The sequence below is a fragment of the Diutina rugosa genome (assembly GCF_008704595.1).
Source record: "Diutina rugosa strain CBS 613 chromosome Unknown scaffold16_size293850, whole genome shotgun sequence".
NCBI classification, from domain to species: domain Eukaryota; kingdom Fungi; phylum Ascomycota; class Pichiomycetes; order Serinales; family Debaryomycetaceae; genus Diutina; species Diutina rugosa.
The window spans coordinates 245,862-262,805 of NW_022995069.1; the positions used below are offsets into that span (position 1 = coordinate 245,862).

The 16,944-nt window shown below is 43.6% G+C and overlaps 6 protein-coding genes across 6 annotated transcripts; 2 read left to right on the forward strand and 4 right to left on the reverse strand. All coding sequences in view use genetic code 12, as the record gives it.

The window, feature by feature from the left end:
- Positions 1 to 112: 112 nt before the first annotated feature.
- DIURU_000482 (uncharacterized protein) lies at positions 113 to 1,735 on the reverse strand (the record flags this gene model as incomplete). Its single annotated transcript, XM_034157735.1, has 1 exon — positions 113 to 1,735. One exon carries the CDS (start codon positions 1,733 to 1,735, stop codon positions 113 to 115), a length of 1,623 nt encoding a protein of 540 aa, XP_034014801.1.
- An 815-nt stretch (positions 1,736 to 2,550) lies between these two features.
- Positions 2,551 to 4,725, forward strand: DIURU_000483 (uncharacterized protein; the record flags this gene model as incomplete). The annotated part of the gene is made up of 1 exon (XM_034157746.1): positions 2,551 to 4,725. The coding sequence occupies one exon, from the start codon at positions 2,551 to 2,553 to the stop codon at positions 4,723 to 4,725; it is 2,175 nt and encodes a 724-aa protein (XP_034014802.1).
- Positions 4,726 to 4,784: 59 nt separating this feature from the next.
- On the reverse strand, positions 4,785 to 5,642 carry DIURU_000484 (lysophosphatidic acid acyltransferase; the record flags this gene model as incomplete). The annotated part of the gene is made up of 1 exon (XM_034157757.1): positions 4,785 to 5,642. One exon carries the CDS (start codon positions 5,640 to 5,642, stop codon positions 4,785 to 4,787), a length of 858 nt encoding a protein of 285 aa, XP_034014803.1.
- A 3,452-nt stretch (positions 5,643 to 9,094) lies between these two features.
- On the reverse strand, positions 9,095 to 10,828 carry DIURU_000485 (uncharacterized protein; the record flags this gene model as incomplete). The annotated part of the gene is made up of 1 exon (XM_034157768.1): positions 9,095 to 10,828. The coding sequence occupies one exon, from the start codon at positions 10,826 to 10,828 to the stop codon at positions 9,095 to 9,097; it is 1,734 nt and encodes a 577-aa protein (XP_034014804.1).
- Positions 10,829 to 11,083: 255 nt separating this feature from the next.
- Positions 11,084 to 13,312, reverse strand: DIURU_000486 (anaphase promoting complex subunit 5; the record flags this gene model as incomplete). Its single annotated transcript, XM_034157779.1, has 1 exon — positions 11,084 to 13,312. One exon carries the CDS (start codon positions 13,310 to 13,312, stop codon positions 11,084 to 11,086), a length of 2,229 nt encoding a protein of 742 aa, XP_034014805.1.
- A 910-nt stretch (positions 13,313 to 14,222) lies between these two features.
- Positions 14,223 to 16,514, forward strand: PUF3 (mRNA-binding protein; the record flags this gene model as incomplete). The annotated part of the gene is made up of 1 exon (XM_034157790.1): positions 14,223 to 16,514. The coding sequence occupies one exon, from the start codon at positions 14,223 to 14,225 to the stop codon at positions 16,512 to 16,514; it is 2,292 nt and encodes a 763-aa protein (XP_034014806.1).
- Between the last annotated feature and the right edge of the window lie 430 nt (positions 16,515 to 16,944).

Genomic DNA, 16,944 nt, shown 5'->3' on the forward strand with positions numbered 1-16,944 from the left:
CAATTTTTCCTTTCAAGCCCTTCTGATGGCCATTATTAGAGGCTTGTGATGACATACGCATCATTGCGATATTTGAAACTAACCAAACCTTCAGATATGTTAGCAATTATCATTAAAAGATATTTGGAGTAACCGCCAATTCCGCGAGTTGATCTAGCATGGTTGTGGGGATATCATCCTCTATCTTGATGACTAGAGCTAAAGACATTTGGGAGGCAAGCGACTTGAGATTGTCGAATGAAGAGATTTCGAAGACACGAAGACGTCCAGCGCCCTCTGCTTGCACAACATAATCAAGACCTTCGTTTGATACAGAGTGCTCCAATGATTTTGTAGCTGTTTTGCCTAATGGAAGTGCGTCCTGGTAGACTTTCTGAATTGATTCAATCATAGCCCCCACCAGTAAGCCGTAGATTCCAATCGACGTATCCCTTCCAGCGGCTGCCTTCTCCACAAGGCATCTTACCACGTCGACATCATAGGTGTCTACCACCTGCGTTAACATATACTGTCTCTTACCAACAATCAATGATCGCTCCTTGATGCTTTTGCTTTGACAAACTGCAATGACTCTTACACATTTTCGATATTCGCCAATTTGAAATTCAATCCATCGAAGTTGGTGCAGCCTGATTTTTGCATTGTTCATGGCTGTAGTGTGACGAATCTGAACCAGGTCGAGCTTCTTCATAATTATGCTCAATTCTTTGTCAACAGCTGTTACTTCTGCGTCGACACCAACATGAGACATCTTCAAATCATGCACATGCTTATCGTAACCACCATCGTCAAGTTTGATTTGGGAAAGCTTCTCAGTAAGATCCTGTCGCTTTACGATAAGTTGTTGAAGCTTCTGTTCAATATCCAAAACTCGGGCCTCCTCAACAGCGATTTGTTGCTCGCGCTCCATTAAGCTTATACGGCGTGTTGCTAGCTCTTTCGCATGAGGCACTTCCACTGACTCCAGATACTCTTTATCAAGCAATCTTTCCTCCTCATATACCGCCTTATCAACATCAGATCGACGAAGCAACACCTTCCCATGCAACTTCTTTTTTCGTTCATCGAGCTTTTCAATTGCTGATACAAGATCAGAATACCGAAAGTTCTTGTTTGAGTCCACGAGCGCCTGGCTTTCCGATTTGACTCCATCGTATTCTTTAGTATACATCTCTTCAGTTACGTTGCGCAAACAACGCATTTCCTCCTTGAGTGCTGCGATTTCAGCGTCACCACCCTTGAGTAATTCTAACTTTTCACGAAACTCCTCAACTCGACGTAGTAAAGTTTGTTTAGCCACTCGCTTCGTTGCTAGGGCATGACGTAACCTTTCAACATCAACCTTGACCGCATCACGTTGCACCCCCAACTCTTTGACTTCGTCCAAAAGATCGGGATCGGGAACTGGATATGTATCAAGTCGCTTTGGGCGAGCAAGGACTGTTCGAGGGCTAACCTTCCTGTTGAGAGTTTCTTTGAGAGCACTGTAATCTTGAAGTCTTTTCAGTGGCAGCACCAGCGGGGCCATGGGAAGATTCAGACCCATCGATTTCAAGGGTAGTTTATTCGTGGGATTTGGGATTCGCAGGTCGCCTGTTAGTAGTTGCAGGGTGGCATCCCCACCGCATGAACCGCGTTTCAACTGAAGTTCATTGGCATCGTTGGGTGGTGGAGCTAATTTTGGGCGTTTGAATAGCGAGGAACGATTGCCAGCATCGTGGCGTTCGAACAACATAAGTGAGGGCCACAAGCTCCACTTATCGTAAACAATCAACAAGGTCACCACCAGGAGCGCTACCCCCGAGAAAAAAAGGGCGCGAGTTTGAGACGACAACGTCTTCGACACGCGCAGGAAATCGAAGCTAGACACCCACTTCTGAAGAAAGTCTAACAAACCTGCTGCGACTGCGCTGAGGCAGTATTCTTTGTTTTAGATTGCGGTGCAGTCGCTGAGATCTCGGTCGTTGCTAGTCCTGCAGCCTAACGACGGTTGAGCGCCCCGGCTTTAGATTCTCCAAAGCTACCACAGTAGCCCTAAAGTGTATGAATATAGTTGGAACAATCTGATCAACTGTCACCATTGTGTAGTGGAAATGAAGTTTAAGACCGAATGTGACATTCCAATCATCGACAACTTACTTCACTTGTCAATCTAGAGTGAAATACTAACTATACGAAAAGGCTGACTGTGGCTCACAATAGTGATACTTTGATCAGACCACTTCAATTGTGGTCCTAGAGAATGTTCCACATATCCATGGTCATACTTGAAAGTCCTATACCATTCGAAGATGACGCGGCGGCTCGCACATCAAAGCCTCTCCTTCAATCAACGTGCTAGTATCGACACCAGTCACCTCACTGAGCAATAATCTTGATTTTACCTCAATTAAAAATTGCTGATGCCAACAAGAGACTTAGTGTTAAAATTAAGCGATCCTCGTGCAAGTCCTATAGAACTTTTTCCCCAGACTTTGCGCCATAGTGCGGACCTTGACGATGACAGACGAAGAAAACAACAGACTATGTAGTATTCTCCCGTCATATCATATGTACAACTCCTTGTACAAAGCAGAGGACAATACAGACTCCGACTCCGATGATGTTTATCAACTGCCTCCAGTTTACCTGAGGGAAGATACGCCTGCGATGGGAACTTCAGTCATGGCAACCCCCGTGGCGGCGACTCCAGCAATGCTGCCGATAATGACTCCTCAGCTTGGCATTACTTACAACGTTGACGGATCTTTAGCAGCATCTGTCGCCGCCAGACTTCAGCAGGGACGTCGGGAACGCCCCAATGTTGTTGCCAATGAAAACCTGTCACGATGGCGCCAAACCATGTTAGACAACGTTCACCGGTTGGAAAATTTACTGCAGACATCAAATCCTCATGCCCAGGCCATCTCTATGGAAGTTTGTTTTACCCGGGATCTCTGTGAGCTGGGACGAGAACCCATCATCATCGACCCCAGTCTGTTTGAGTATAACAAGGGTGACTTTTTGAATGGTTATATCACTATTGAAAACAAGCTGAGAAAACCAGTTCCCTTTGATATGTTCTATGTCGTATTCGAGGGTACTATACGCATTAAGGGAAACTCAGGCGAAACTAAAGTTGACAACTTTTTATCTATGTTTGACTTCAGTGCCAGCTTCAATGCAGCTCAGATAAATCGTTTAGATACCGACGAGAACAACCCATTTGCATTCAACAGCATTGTCGATCCCCTTGACGGCTCTTGCCTTTCATTTCTTGAAGATCGACTCATACATCCAGGCAAGCGATACAAGCGATTTTTCACATTCAAGATTCCTTGGGCCTTACTAGACACGAAGTGCGAGAATGACATCAGCGACCATGTTCAATTACCACCAACCTTTGGTGGCTCTGTGGTGGGTGCACAAATACATATGCAGCGACCCCCCTTATCGCGGCAAAATCTGGCTCAAAATGCTGCATCTTCCTTAAGCATGCTGTCGAAAGACTTAGCAGGACCTAACACCTCCATCACATATGGAGTATTAGCCCGTTTCATTGGCCGTAAACTGAAGTACGGAATTGAGAAAGCACCCAATCCCAATGGGTCGCGAAAATTGGTGAATAGCCGAGGTGATGAATACATTATTTTGCAAGAAGAAACCGGCTATGTCAGAGTGATTCAACGGTCAGAATCGTTGGAACTTTCGAACTTCAAGATAAAGCAAGCCATTCTGAACCAGCAATTAGCTAATATTGAAAGCAGGGTGCAAGAAGTCATACAGGAGTTTCAAAGACATGAATCCACTTCCATGGACGGGCTGTCAAGTATGGAAAATGCATTGGAACCTGTTGCATCAACCGAACTGGCGAAGGAACGTCAGCTTTATCGACAACAACCCCGTCAACAGTACTCTAAAACACCAGATTACCAAGAGCAAGTGAAAATTCTCACTAAACTGGTAGGTTTTGGAACGAAACGAAAACCTTACGGCACTTTAAGGATGCACTGCAAAAATCCACTTATTAGGATCGATTACATTCCAACCACATGTAATCTTCTTCGTCAGCCTGAGGAGAGTAGCATGCTGTGGGAGTTTAATATAGTTCTCGATTTTGGTTTCCTCCAAAGCAGTGGGTCTACGCGCTGTCCAGAGTTCAAGGAGCTATCAATTCTGCTTGTGGCGCAGACTTATACTACACGGAAGTATCCTATTCCCATGGAATTTGCTCTGCCCAATGTGCTGGATATACAGAGTCGATGCCGAAAGCTCGCTCAAGAACTCCGAAATGTGAAACAACAAAGCAAGGATTTCGCAATCGAAACCCAGCTTATCAGCGACGTGTGGGCACTTTGTGACTTGGAGATACAAAGCAAAGAATTGTTTTTGCGACCACCACTGGTCAAACAACTCAACCTGATAAAGTGGGACGCGAACAAGCAAAATCCGCAAGAGTTTTCGAAGTCCTTTGTAATCCCTGTTGATTTGAAGACTCTCCAATTGACACCTGTGACAGCCGCTTCGGCAATCCCTAAAACTCCCGCATATGACAGGTTTTGTCTTGTTCCGAGTTTTCAGTCATGCTATGTTGGACGATACTACTATTTGAAGGTAACTGCCTCGACAAGTGGTGAAATATTTGAGAATAGAATACCAGTGTTTGTTAATAAGCCGAACAATGATGGTCTGTGGCTTGCGTACAAACAATATTTGCTCAAAGCTACGCAGTCCAAAGTGTCTTGAGTGTTCCTCTACAAATCTTTTATAGAATTATTTATTTATAGATTATATTACAGCTACCGCTATGATGAAGATTCTTTGTAATCTGCAATGAGTTTGCGCTTGGTGGCGACGGTCAAATTATTGGCCAAAAGGGGCAAGCCATTTTCCTCGAATGCTCCACGAACAGCCTTGACATCATACAGCTCGAATTTATGAATTTTGGCTTTAATATTGTTGTCTTTGGTATTGAGAGTCGCAAACAATCTGAAACAGTATTGAAGTGGCGTTATATTCGGTAACGCCAATGTAAGATAGCCTGGATTAATCTTGATCACCAACAGTTTGATATTACCATCGAGCTTGTAATGTCCACCGCGTGAGAAGACATTAATGAATGGAAGAAGACCTTTATTATTCGATGTTGTCCCCTCCATAAGAATTATAATTGGTCTATCTTTCAACTCATCAAGGGATTTGACTCGTTTACCTTTCGATTCCAAAGATTCATCAAAGGAGTTCCAAAAAAGTTTGAATGGGGAATAAAGGTGGAGGAATCCTTCAGGGTCGGCCTTGACAATGTAAACTGATCTATTAGCGACAATCTGATAAATGTATCCATCCATAGGGGTGATGTGATTGGCAAACACAATGTCACCAGGCTTAGGCAAACTCTTGGAAATTGTGTCCACGGCCCGTTTTTTCACCCCATCCACCAAAACGGTACACAGATTGAGGCCGCCAACAATCAATAACAAGAAGTTTGACCCCATCGCAGGCGAGACTAACGCAAAGAAGAACCCAGCTAAAATTAGCGGCAACTTCAGGATAAAATAGATCACACGTAAAGGCAACAACGCCACAGAGCTCTTTGGAGGCTCAACAGGCATAAACGGCGAAATACCGGTCGCCTTGTCCCGGTAGTTGGAAAACTTCTCCATGTCGACGTACGGCTTTGTGGGGGTGAGGCGCGAATTTATATCGTGGGTGCAAAAGTGTTTGATAGGAAGTATAGGTGCACCCCGCATTCAAGAGCTGCCTTCGAAAGCATTTAAAACTTTCCCTGAGGGTGTAACCCGGGTACCGGCCGTCCGTAAATATGGAATCATCGTTGCAGGTGTATTTTCACAATCCGGTGGAAACAGCATTTCAGGTGCTGATACCTATTTGAGATGGGGATCAACCCCAGCTGCGCTTTCGGAATTGAAGACTTTCTTCTTTGAGTATTTGCCAGGATAGTTTATGGCATTTGTTACTCCACGAAGATGTACACACAAGTTTCAATGTACCGCCGCTTTCCCAGAAAGCTTCTCAAATAGAGTAGCGAGTGCCAGATGAGTTTCTTCTCGCATGACAACGCTTTATCCAACTTCGACTCAGCCGATATAGTTTATAAAAACTACAAGAGCACTATGTGAGCAAAAACAACTAGATTCTTTGCAATACGTATCATGAACAATGCTTTAGCAACGACGATGTTGCACGCCACGGTTCTTTCATTACTTCTTCGACATATTTGACTCAAGATCACATCCAGTGTGGCTCCTATCGTTTGAACTTGGACTAACGCTTCGATCGAACGCAAAGGCTTTCGCCATTTCAGGTAAGTAGCTGTGACCGCTACTGTCGTCAAGATCCAAAGACTGTTTAGAGTCTAGGTACCGATCCCTCAAGAGAAAGGCCGCTAAAAGCGCCAGCACAACGCAACATAATCCTGCTACACTGGGTAACCACTGGATATGATTCCGCGTACGAATGGGAGTTCCCCAAGGATGCTCTATAATGAATCCGATCGGCGAAGAGTGCGCTCCTTTTGCGATTTACGACTCGCCGATCTCTTTCAATAATCTTTGGTACAAAGTTTGTGTTCAAATTGCACCAGAGATGGCATAACCCACACTCAAACCAAAATTCCACAATGAAAGGTATCCTGCTGTGATCAGACTCATGTATTCGTAAGGTGCGTAGGATTTCACCGCAATGAGAGTGGTGTAATTAATAAACCCTGCAGAAAACCCAGCAAGAACTAATGCACCCACAAGCCGCTGTGTGCTTCCTCCCCCAGGCGATACCTTACAAGCAAATCATTTGCAACAAACCATATAGAGCATTCAAAAACAATAAAAGGTTTCATATGACCATAACGGACAACTAAGAGGCCTACAAAAAATGCAGTGATCAGACTAACGAAACTGTAAAGCAGAATCATTCTGGTAGCTGATGTCACTGATTCATTGACAGCCACTAGGAGAACAGTGTACATGTAATCATTTGGAACATAATATACCATGTTCACAAACACACCAATTACCAATGCCGCCCATACAGCACGGTCCTTTGAAAGCTCTAAAGGGATGAGTGGAGCCTTTACCAATTTGATTTCCCAGACTAAAAAGAACGGAATAAGTCCAAACCCAATGATAAAGGGGGACAAGCATTTTGGCCGTTCCCCATTCAGATGAATCGCCACCAGCGAGAGTAATAGGCACAAGGATCAAACCGTATATCACAATAGTTAATAAAATACTAATGATGTTGAGTCTGTGAAACAACCTTACAAATCGAATCCATATCGATGACAACACTCACATCGCGATATTCAATCTTGCTGTATGCGTTGTATTTTTGATTAAGCTCCATCCACTGCGAGCTGCACCTAGCCCTCCAATCGAAATACAACAAAACTGAGAGCAAGGTAAGACATGATAACGGAAGGATAAATGCCCACATACCAATACCCCAACCCCACCACTGACCAAGTTCTGGCGTTATATTGCCTGATACCCACGTAGTAATTACCACGCCAATATTAGGCACCGATGCACAAAATAAGCGCCAGTTGAAATTGGAATGGTCCATGGCTATGAATTCAGCACACAATTGCATACCACTCAATCCAATCTGATAGATAGCGGTACCACCACAAAAGCAAGCTACATTCGTAGACTGAGAGGTAACAATGTTGCCGACGATAGTGAACAAAATCAGCGTGACAATTACCTTAAAAATTACCCGATCACATTGCTTCGCAATAAGTTCGATCTTTTTGATGTTGACTTTCACCTCGTCATAATCGCCACTTTCCTGCTGACTGGCCTCATCTGAATAATGGGCACTTTGTTGCTCTGGATTTGAGTTCATTGTGCTTTAAAAAAATCATGGCTTTCTTGCTCAATATATCTTCGTTCATTGTCTCCAAGGAAGTAAAACGCAAAAGTCTTCGCTCGGCATAATTCAGCCAACGCCTGAGTTGTGTGAGCTTCTATAACGGTGCGCGCATACTTCTGATAAATTCATTGAGTACCAGCCCTGTGAACTGATGTAATAGTAATCTGGAATTCATTAGACCCTGCAAACCTAAAAGTAACCAGACATGCCCTTATTTCAAAGCGAAATTATTACACGTCTTTCGGTCAGTGAGAGCGGAGTTGTTTGAGAATTGAGACAAACATTCATACGAAAACTTCCAACAAAAGAAAGGGTTCAAAGGACATCCTTGTAATTATTACATTTTCGCTTGTATTAAAGTTTGATATATTTAAAGCCATTATTAGTGCTAGGAGCCCAAAAAAGTGATTGATCTCATAAACTCTTAAGGCAGAGGTTAAAGTATCTCATTTGACCGGAAACACCTCATCGAAAGAATGCCATGTTGAAGTCTATACACCACATATTTTTTACCCATTGCTATATCAGAAGAGCGTGCTTTGTACTTCTTGTGGTTATCCGTTTCCCGGAACGGATATAACATGTCAATCAACCAGTAATGTGACAACACCTGCAGAATTCTTATGCAAGATATTAAACTTACAAAAGGTTGAGGTGCACCAAAATTTAACTATTCGCACATACCAGTGGGGAACGTGCTTTGTAATCTTCCATTATGGAACAACAACTAGTTTTAAGCCGTGAAGGAAGCTTATTGGTAAACAGATCACATCATTATACCAAATGAACGTGAAATCTTTTTTGATGCATCTACCTGTTCGAACGATGCACAAAGTGATATTCTCCCAACTACGCGCTTTGTAAGCGTCTGTTTGTCCGCCGGAGATATGAGGAGATAATGGGTTATATGCTGTACGTTAACTTAAGTACCTGATTCTAGTTGTCGTCCAACAAGTGCGATCGTTCTAGTGAAACAAATCCCTCGCGTCGCTGCAGAAGAGAGCGAATTCGTACCTTTCACTCTCAATTGTTGATGTGATCTTAATTATACAATTCTAGAAAACCCTGAAAGGCATTATACAACCACAAAGTTTTTCAATTATCTGTGGACACAGGGTTTGTGTAACAGCGCAAGCACAAAAGTGCTGTTATATGATCCGACGCTGTCATATCCGGTCTCGCATTACTATCAATCGATTTGTTCTTAGGGCCAACACATAAGCATTCAATCGCGATTGACCGTCAGATGAAGTTTGTTTTCACGCATGAAGATTGCTGAAATTGCCCCCATAGTAATTGTTGCCACAGCAAATGCAAACGCCAGGCGACACGCCATCCAGTATGAGTCGGATATCGCTTGTGAAACGTACTTTGGGGCTTTGTAAATATAATCCGAATTCGCCAATGCCTTCTCGATAAATTTCTTGGCTAGTTCCGGATCCAGAACGACTGCAGGTACTCTCCACAGCAAGTTTTTGCGCAAGCCATACTGGAAAAGAGCCAGAGCAATTGATACACCAAGGGTTGAACCTGTAGAGCGGAAGGTATACTGGATCGAAGTGGTACAGGCCTGGTATTTCGCCGGAGCCGCCAGAATCAATGCAAGTAAAGTGATTGTCAACATCACAGAGTATCCAAAACCAGGGGGTAACATGATGGTAAATTGCGTAAGAAGGGAAGCTTGAGGGTTGATCCAATAAAGTCTGATGATGCCGATAACTGAAATCAAACCAAACACCATGGCCAATTTCCAGTACCGACCAGTTTTCTTCATGTAAATCCCAGCACCTACTGATCCAACAGACACAGCAAAGAAGTTAGGAATAAGACGAAGACCTGTTTGAGTGCCCGAGAGTTGCATCACCGTAGAGAAAAAAACAGGAATGTAAAAAAGATAAGTGAAAACGCCCATGGAGTAGAACCAATTGGCCAAACTCAGGGAAATAATAGTACGCTCTCCCAACAAGTGAATCGGAATAATGGGTTCCTCAGAAATGTAAGCTTCAACATACACGAAAGCAGCCAAGAGAACAAATGATGCAATGCAAAGGCCAATAAACCAGGGGCTCGAATAAGCAACATCTTTTCCACCGATGGAAGCAGCAGTAAGAACACACATAAGCGCCAGTACCAAAAGAAAAGAGCCCAAAAAGTCAACCCGCGCCAACTTAGCACGCATGCTCGAGCCAACTGCACCCAAACCAGGAGAGCCAGAAGGCAAAATGAGATATTTCCTGATTACAAAGGCCGCCAAAAATGCCAATGGGACCTGAAGAATGAAGACATACTCCCATCCCAATGCATCCGAAATAAGCCCACCCACGAATCCACCGGAGGCAGAGCCAAGACCAAAAAAGATATTCGCCATCCCTTGATAGAATCCTCGGTCTCTGAGAGGGATAAGGTCCGACATGGTAATCGTGCCAAGACAGGTCATACCCAGGCCACCTAAGCCAGTGACAAAGCGACCTAAGACCAACATCGTCAAGGACTTTGTTACACACATTGCACAGCCAAGTCCAAATGTGATACAGCAAATGAAAAGCATTGCTCGACGACCAAAGATGTCAGAGAGTTTGCCAAAAATGGGTTGCATCGCTGAGCATGACAAGAGGTATGCCGTGGCAATCCACGAAATCAGACTGATTGCGTTCAAGTCATTGGCAATTTTGGTAAGAAGAGCTGTAACCACAGTAGTATCCAAAGCGGCCAAAAATGAGCACAAAAAGAGCAGCAGAACCACTACCCGCAATTGTGTGGGTGGAAGAGCGTAACCATTGTAATCGGCGCATTCCTCTTGCGTCAGTTCAATAGTGCCGTAGCTATGAGAGGTTTCTTGTTGATCACTGATGAGATGCTCTTCTGCGGCAAGTTCCCCTGCAACAATACCCGCAGAACCAGTGGTCTGGTCCTTTATAATATTGGGAAGAAGTTGAGGGTGCTCCTTGAGTCCTGGCATGATGAGGGGTTATGTAAATGTGGTGGAGAACGAGCGGCCTTTATCGCGTCGAATGTTCCGAACGTGCGATAAAGCGGGGGAAGCCTGAAATTTAATGAAAACTATAGGTTGATTAGAAAGCGATCGCTTATTAATTATATCATGATGAAAAGGTATATCGACGTATAAAAGCAACTTTGATGATAAGGAACTGTGGCTTTAATTGTCAACTCATTAATATCGGAAGCCAGTTCCGATGTCTCTCATAATAGGCTATCAATCGCGCTTTCGATAAGGCGCACAGTCATTCTCATAACCACAAAATTTTTCTTCCTTGACTCGGAGAGCCAACTTCTGAAGCCCTAAGTTTGCATGCTGGAGCAATTCCTCATCTCCATAAATCTCAGCGACTTCCTTCTCCAACTTGAAGCACTCGGTTAAGGGCACTAATGCCACTTCCTTCTTGAACCCCACGATCGCCAAATTAAGAAACTTCAAGACTCGCCCAAGCTTGCAAGCCAGTTGCTGATACATTTTACAACAGACTTTCGCCAACTCTAAGTAGCCCTGAATTTGAAGGTGATGAAGATTTAGGGATAAAGCTAGTGGCATCACTTGACATAGCACACCATAAGAATCCCTATGATAGCCCACAGCTGTTAAATTTTTGGCAAGAATAAGCAGCGCCTCCACCATAAGGCCTAAGAAGCCAAATTTTTTAGCAGCAGTTATCTGACGAAGTAAAAGGGTAACTCCCTTAATATGATTCTCGGTTTTGGAAAATACCAGACATTTCAAAATCTGAAGCTTGAGTTTGTGGTAGCTGCTTAAGGAAACACTTGTGTTCAATCTGTTGGTGATCTTCACCACGGCTTTGGAGAAATTGCCTTCTGCAATTAGAAGGGATATTTCCATAATCAAGATCTCGACTTCCATCTCGTAATCGTGAATGGGACTACTTTCGAGTTGATGATATATTTGGCGAGCAACTCTATATCTCCCTCTCCTTATGTAGGCATCCATTTCGAGGAGAAGACGGCGCACTTGAATGTGATTGAATGATGGGTGGTCTTTGAAGCGCTCCAGCAATATAGCCATGTCGCTCAAGGCTGACTCATCTTCACCACTTATGTAGTTCAAGTAGTACTGTTGACAATGAAAATTTACGGCATCTTTGGTACAACTAATGGCGCGTTGCGAAAGGTCACTGTAAACCTCAGCAACAGCCAAATAGCCCACTTGTCTCCACACAGACGTTGCCATATTTGTCAGGATGAAAAAAGGCTGCGATGACGTTGCATATAGACCAACAAAATTTCCTTTTAGGATCAGTTCCATGTAGTCATGGAGATTTCCTTTCGACATATTTTGTGCTGCCTCGTAGGTGTAAGCAACCGTATGTAATGGAACTTCATTTTTCAGCTTTTTCAAAAGCACCTCTAGGAGCTGTTGATCGTTGGTGGCATTGTAAAATCGTTGCCGCAGCCAAAGTTGAGGTTTGTTTTTCATAAAATTGTAGAGCCACAGGAGAATATAGGTAAGTGCATGATTATCTTTGTTCTCGCGAGCTATCAGAATTGCTTCCTCAATAGTATCCAATGCTTGTTCATCCTCTCCAAAGTCTTCGTGAAACAGGGCCTTCAGGATGAGCGCATAATGATAATAATGTTTCGAATTATTCGCAACCATGTAGTCGAAATATTGGTGAAGTGAGTTCTGTGCAAGGTGGTAATCGCGAACGAGAAGAGCTTCGAGAAATCGGAGATAATGATATTGAGGAAGATTCAAAAAATTTGAATTCCCAATCAGCCCAACTTCAGGATTAGACATCAGCTCCATGACGACCTTTAGTTTTGCTGGTGTTGGAGTGCCATACTTTTCAAGCAAGTATATTTGGTTGCTGATCAAGGTTTCAAAGTCATGTTTTGGGACAGAGATCACCTCCTCCGGCTTCGAGGACCCAATACCAAGGTCAATCAAGTGAGTTGTGAGAGTATTAAACAAAGGATTATTTTGATTCAGCTTTGCATTCACTAACGATGGGGGGGGTAAAGGCGCACGGTATTGGACAAAAGCATCAAACAAAACAGCCATCTCGTCAAATTTGAGCACTTTGAATGCCTGAAATATCATGCTGATATATTTTCCCATTATACTGACCTTGTTAATCTGAATCTTACCGTTCGAGGTATACACCTGATCAGACACGATCAAATCGAACGCCGACCTGATTTGAGCATCTAGGTCTTCAGGCGTCATAATCAGCCAAAGCTGTGAGCTGAGAACGTTCTTCAATTCATTAGAATCGATAATATTGAGCAAATCATTAACGGTAGGCATCATTTGCACCGTGCTCTCAGGGGCTAGCAGACTCTTATCATTCTCGAGAAGCTGGATGAGTGGAAGTAAAGGAAGCTTTACTTTCGGACTTTGAGACACCACCGATTTAATAAGTATTAGGATTGCAATGCGATGCGGTGACAAGTCCTCACACAATAGGAGCATTAGCGCTGGATGAACGCTCGAGATATGAAAACAAGCGCGTGGATCGCGAGATCAGATAATTCGAATGTGAGATATACACTCATAATAGCTAAATTGATAGCTGGTTGATTAGTTTACTCAAGTCGCTAGAAGTGTATTTGCTTATCTAACACCAAGAAGACATCGTTGAACATTCCATTAAGATCCAACCATGCACTGTAGGCCCTCATATCCTTGCTACATCTCATTGAACACTACCGTGGAAAATAAAGATTCATTGGGAAATCATGATCCTTCTATTGTATGGGCGTCTATCAAATCATAACATTAGTCTGAAACAGCACATAGCTAGAGTCTTATTTCCAATTGGCACCATTCCGGTGAGCGTGAGCAGGTCTTCGACTGCGACGGAACACGTGGTGATACTCGGACAACAAGGTGATCGATTAGTATATGGTTTACCGTAATCCCAAAATACTCTTGAGAAGTGTTTTTGATTTGTATGATGAGATGAGGTCGGACGTTTTTTACCTGCACCTGTCAAGCATTAACCCTCCCGTAACAACCCTTCGCGCTTCGGATCCGGAGTTTGAAAATTCATTCCCCTCGTAGTCTCCACTCGTCAGATTTACACGAAAGATTGTGTCGGTTTCATACCGTCCCAATCGATTGATTCCGCTTACGCTAGGATTACTTGAGAGTAGTGATTCCAGCTATGTCTCCGACTTATTGTCGACCCGGTTTTGTCATTGTGTGGTGCAGTGCACGCCCTCTCCATTTGCACCCGAAAAAAGAAATCGGTGTGCCACCATACCTCCTTGGCTTTCCCAACACCGCCGCCCCACACGTGTTTGATATTGGACCACCGGGAACCAAGTACTTGTTAAGTTGTGATCGATTTCATTTACTTTGGTTTTGCTGAACTAGCCAAATGCCTTCGGAAACAATATGGTCCAGTAATCATGGGTCACCCAATCGCTCCCACCTGCTGTTATCATTGCCACAAGAATCATTATCGTACAAGCTGACACTTGATGTTGAACCTTCGGTAGCTAAATTCATGCTGGATGATCCTTTTGGACAGCTTTCTCTCAATGATTCTTCGGATATTGACGATGCCCTTCTTGGCTTAAAGAAAGGGTCTTTACTGGCTATTACCGCACCTGTTGCTCCTCTGACTGCGCAGTATGGACTGAGACTTCAGTTCGGCACCGCTCTGATTCTGGGTGGCATTGCCCTGCGTCATCCTCCAAAGGACTCTTTTCTTCAAAAGTTTTCTCTGGTTGCTGATACCACCAGAGATATTGAACTCAATGGTGGCTTGGGACCCCTTTCGATTGATCAGGGTCTGCGCAGGCCCTCATTCAATGAGACCCCCATCAACATTAAGGCTGATTTAGTGCTGATGTCGCTGCCCCATGGTAGCTTGAATGAAAACATGAACATGCCTATTTCCCGAACCCTGCGTCATCAACTGATCCTGGAAAAAATTGATAATTACAACAATAACCTGCCTATCCAAGCCAAAGCATCGCTTGTTGAAGGGCCTCCTCAGGGTGAACAAAAGTCGCAAAATTTTTGGAACCCAGCGACGGCACCTGCTTTTGTACCCAACAACTTCCACTATGGTGCTCCCTTTAACCCATACATGGCTCCGAATGGGGCTATGTCGCCGCCGCCACCATTCATGATGGCGGGAGGGGGTTTCATGGATATGTACAACTTTAACGCCTACCCTGCTGAAAACAACGAGGAGGCCGTTGTTGAAGACAAGGAGTCCAACAAAAGTGATCAAACTGTGACCGCACCTACTCCCCTCCAACACCCTACGCCTTCAAAGGACCACGAGAAGCATCAACCAGGCGGTGTTGGCCTCAACCATATGAGACAACAGCAATTCACACCCGTGAGCTATATGTTTCATCCATTTGGGCCATACGGTATGTACCCTCCGCCCCCACAACTGCACAAACTGCCTCCGCCTGTTGCTCCGGAAAATGTTTCTAACCATGTGAAGACAGCAAATGTTGGGTCCCCTAACACATCCAACAAAGCTGGAGGACAGAATGGTAAAAAGCGTCTGGGTAAGCGGAATCAATCTTCCAACAAGATGGGTCCTACTCATATCTATCGACTGCCCCTCCTCGAGGAAGTCCGAGCTAATCCCAAGAAAGACTACCATCTTAAGGATATATACGGTCATGCTGTCGAATTTACGAAAGACCAGCATGGACTGAGATTTATCCAACAGAAGCTACCTGAAGCTAGTGAGGAAGAAAAAGAAGTCATCTTTAATGAGATAAGGGAGATTTCTTATGAGCTCATGACGGATGTGTTTGGTAACTACGTTATTCAAAAGTATTTCGAGCATGGTTCTAAAACTCATCAGCAGGTTTTGTTGGAACTGATGTTGGGACATGTTTATGAATTGCTGCTTCAGATGTATGGGTGTCGAGTAGTTCAGCGTGCTTTAGAGGCTATCGAACTTGATGGACAAATCAAAATAATGAATGAGTTGCGTGATTATGTTCTTATCTGTGCTAAAGATCAAAATGGGAATCATGTTATCCAAAAGCTGATTGAACGTATTCCTTTTGAGCACACGAAATTTATTTTGGATGCATTGAGCAATCAAATCTATCATTTGTCAACTCACCCGTACGGATGCCGTGTTATCCAGCGACTTTTGGAGTATCTGGACCCTGCTGATCAACAAATGATCCTTGACGAGCTTTCGAGGTTTATTTATTACCTCATTCAAGATCAATACGGGAACTATGTTATGCAACACATAATTGAAAGAGGCGATCCTAAAGATCGCGAGCTGATTCTCGTCGTCGTTCTTGGTCTGGTTGTAGCATTTTCAAAACACAAATTCGCCCTGAATGTTATTGAAAAATGCATTAAATATGGTCTGTTTGATCAACGCAACCGGATTTTGAATGAAGTGATGTTAGGCAACGAAGATTTCGAAAATGAATCTGTCGCTGATGATTCACCGTTGGCACTCATGATGAAAGATCAGTACGCGAATTATGTTATACAGAAATTGGTGGAAGTATTTGATGCTAAGAGTCGTCAAAAACGAATTCTCGTCACAAAGTTGAGGCAGTATCTCAAGCACATCAGTCTGAAAAATAGCTACGGTAAGCATTTGGCTCTGGTTGAAAAGATGATAATTGTTGCGGAAACGGCTCTCATTGATGCTGAGAATGGTAACTGAATGTAATATGTTGACATCCGATGGTTGTAAATAGCGCGATGTCATTTTATCTTGTGAATACAAAAGAAAATTCTTCTCCTATTTGAGTAGCTTGGTCTTCTTTGTAGTATTGTTATCAAAGTGCAGTCATGCTACGAGTTCTTTGATACTGTTGACCATTTGAAAACCCTTATGTACGTTGCGAAGCAGGTGAAATTATGTGGATTCATCACTTTGAGGGTTTTTGCAAACAAAATGTGCCTTCTTTTGGAAGACCAGAGTGCATGAACAAAACCATACACTGCATTAGAGCCTTGAAAAGCCTATGAGCAATAATGAAGAACTCGACTCTCCTCGCCAACACTTTTCAGATGTACAGTGACTTTGTCCTCCTGCGTATGATTACTCTATCACTTTGGCTGAAGAACGCGAACGGCGATTTTATTAAAAA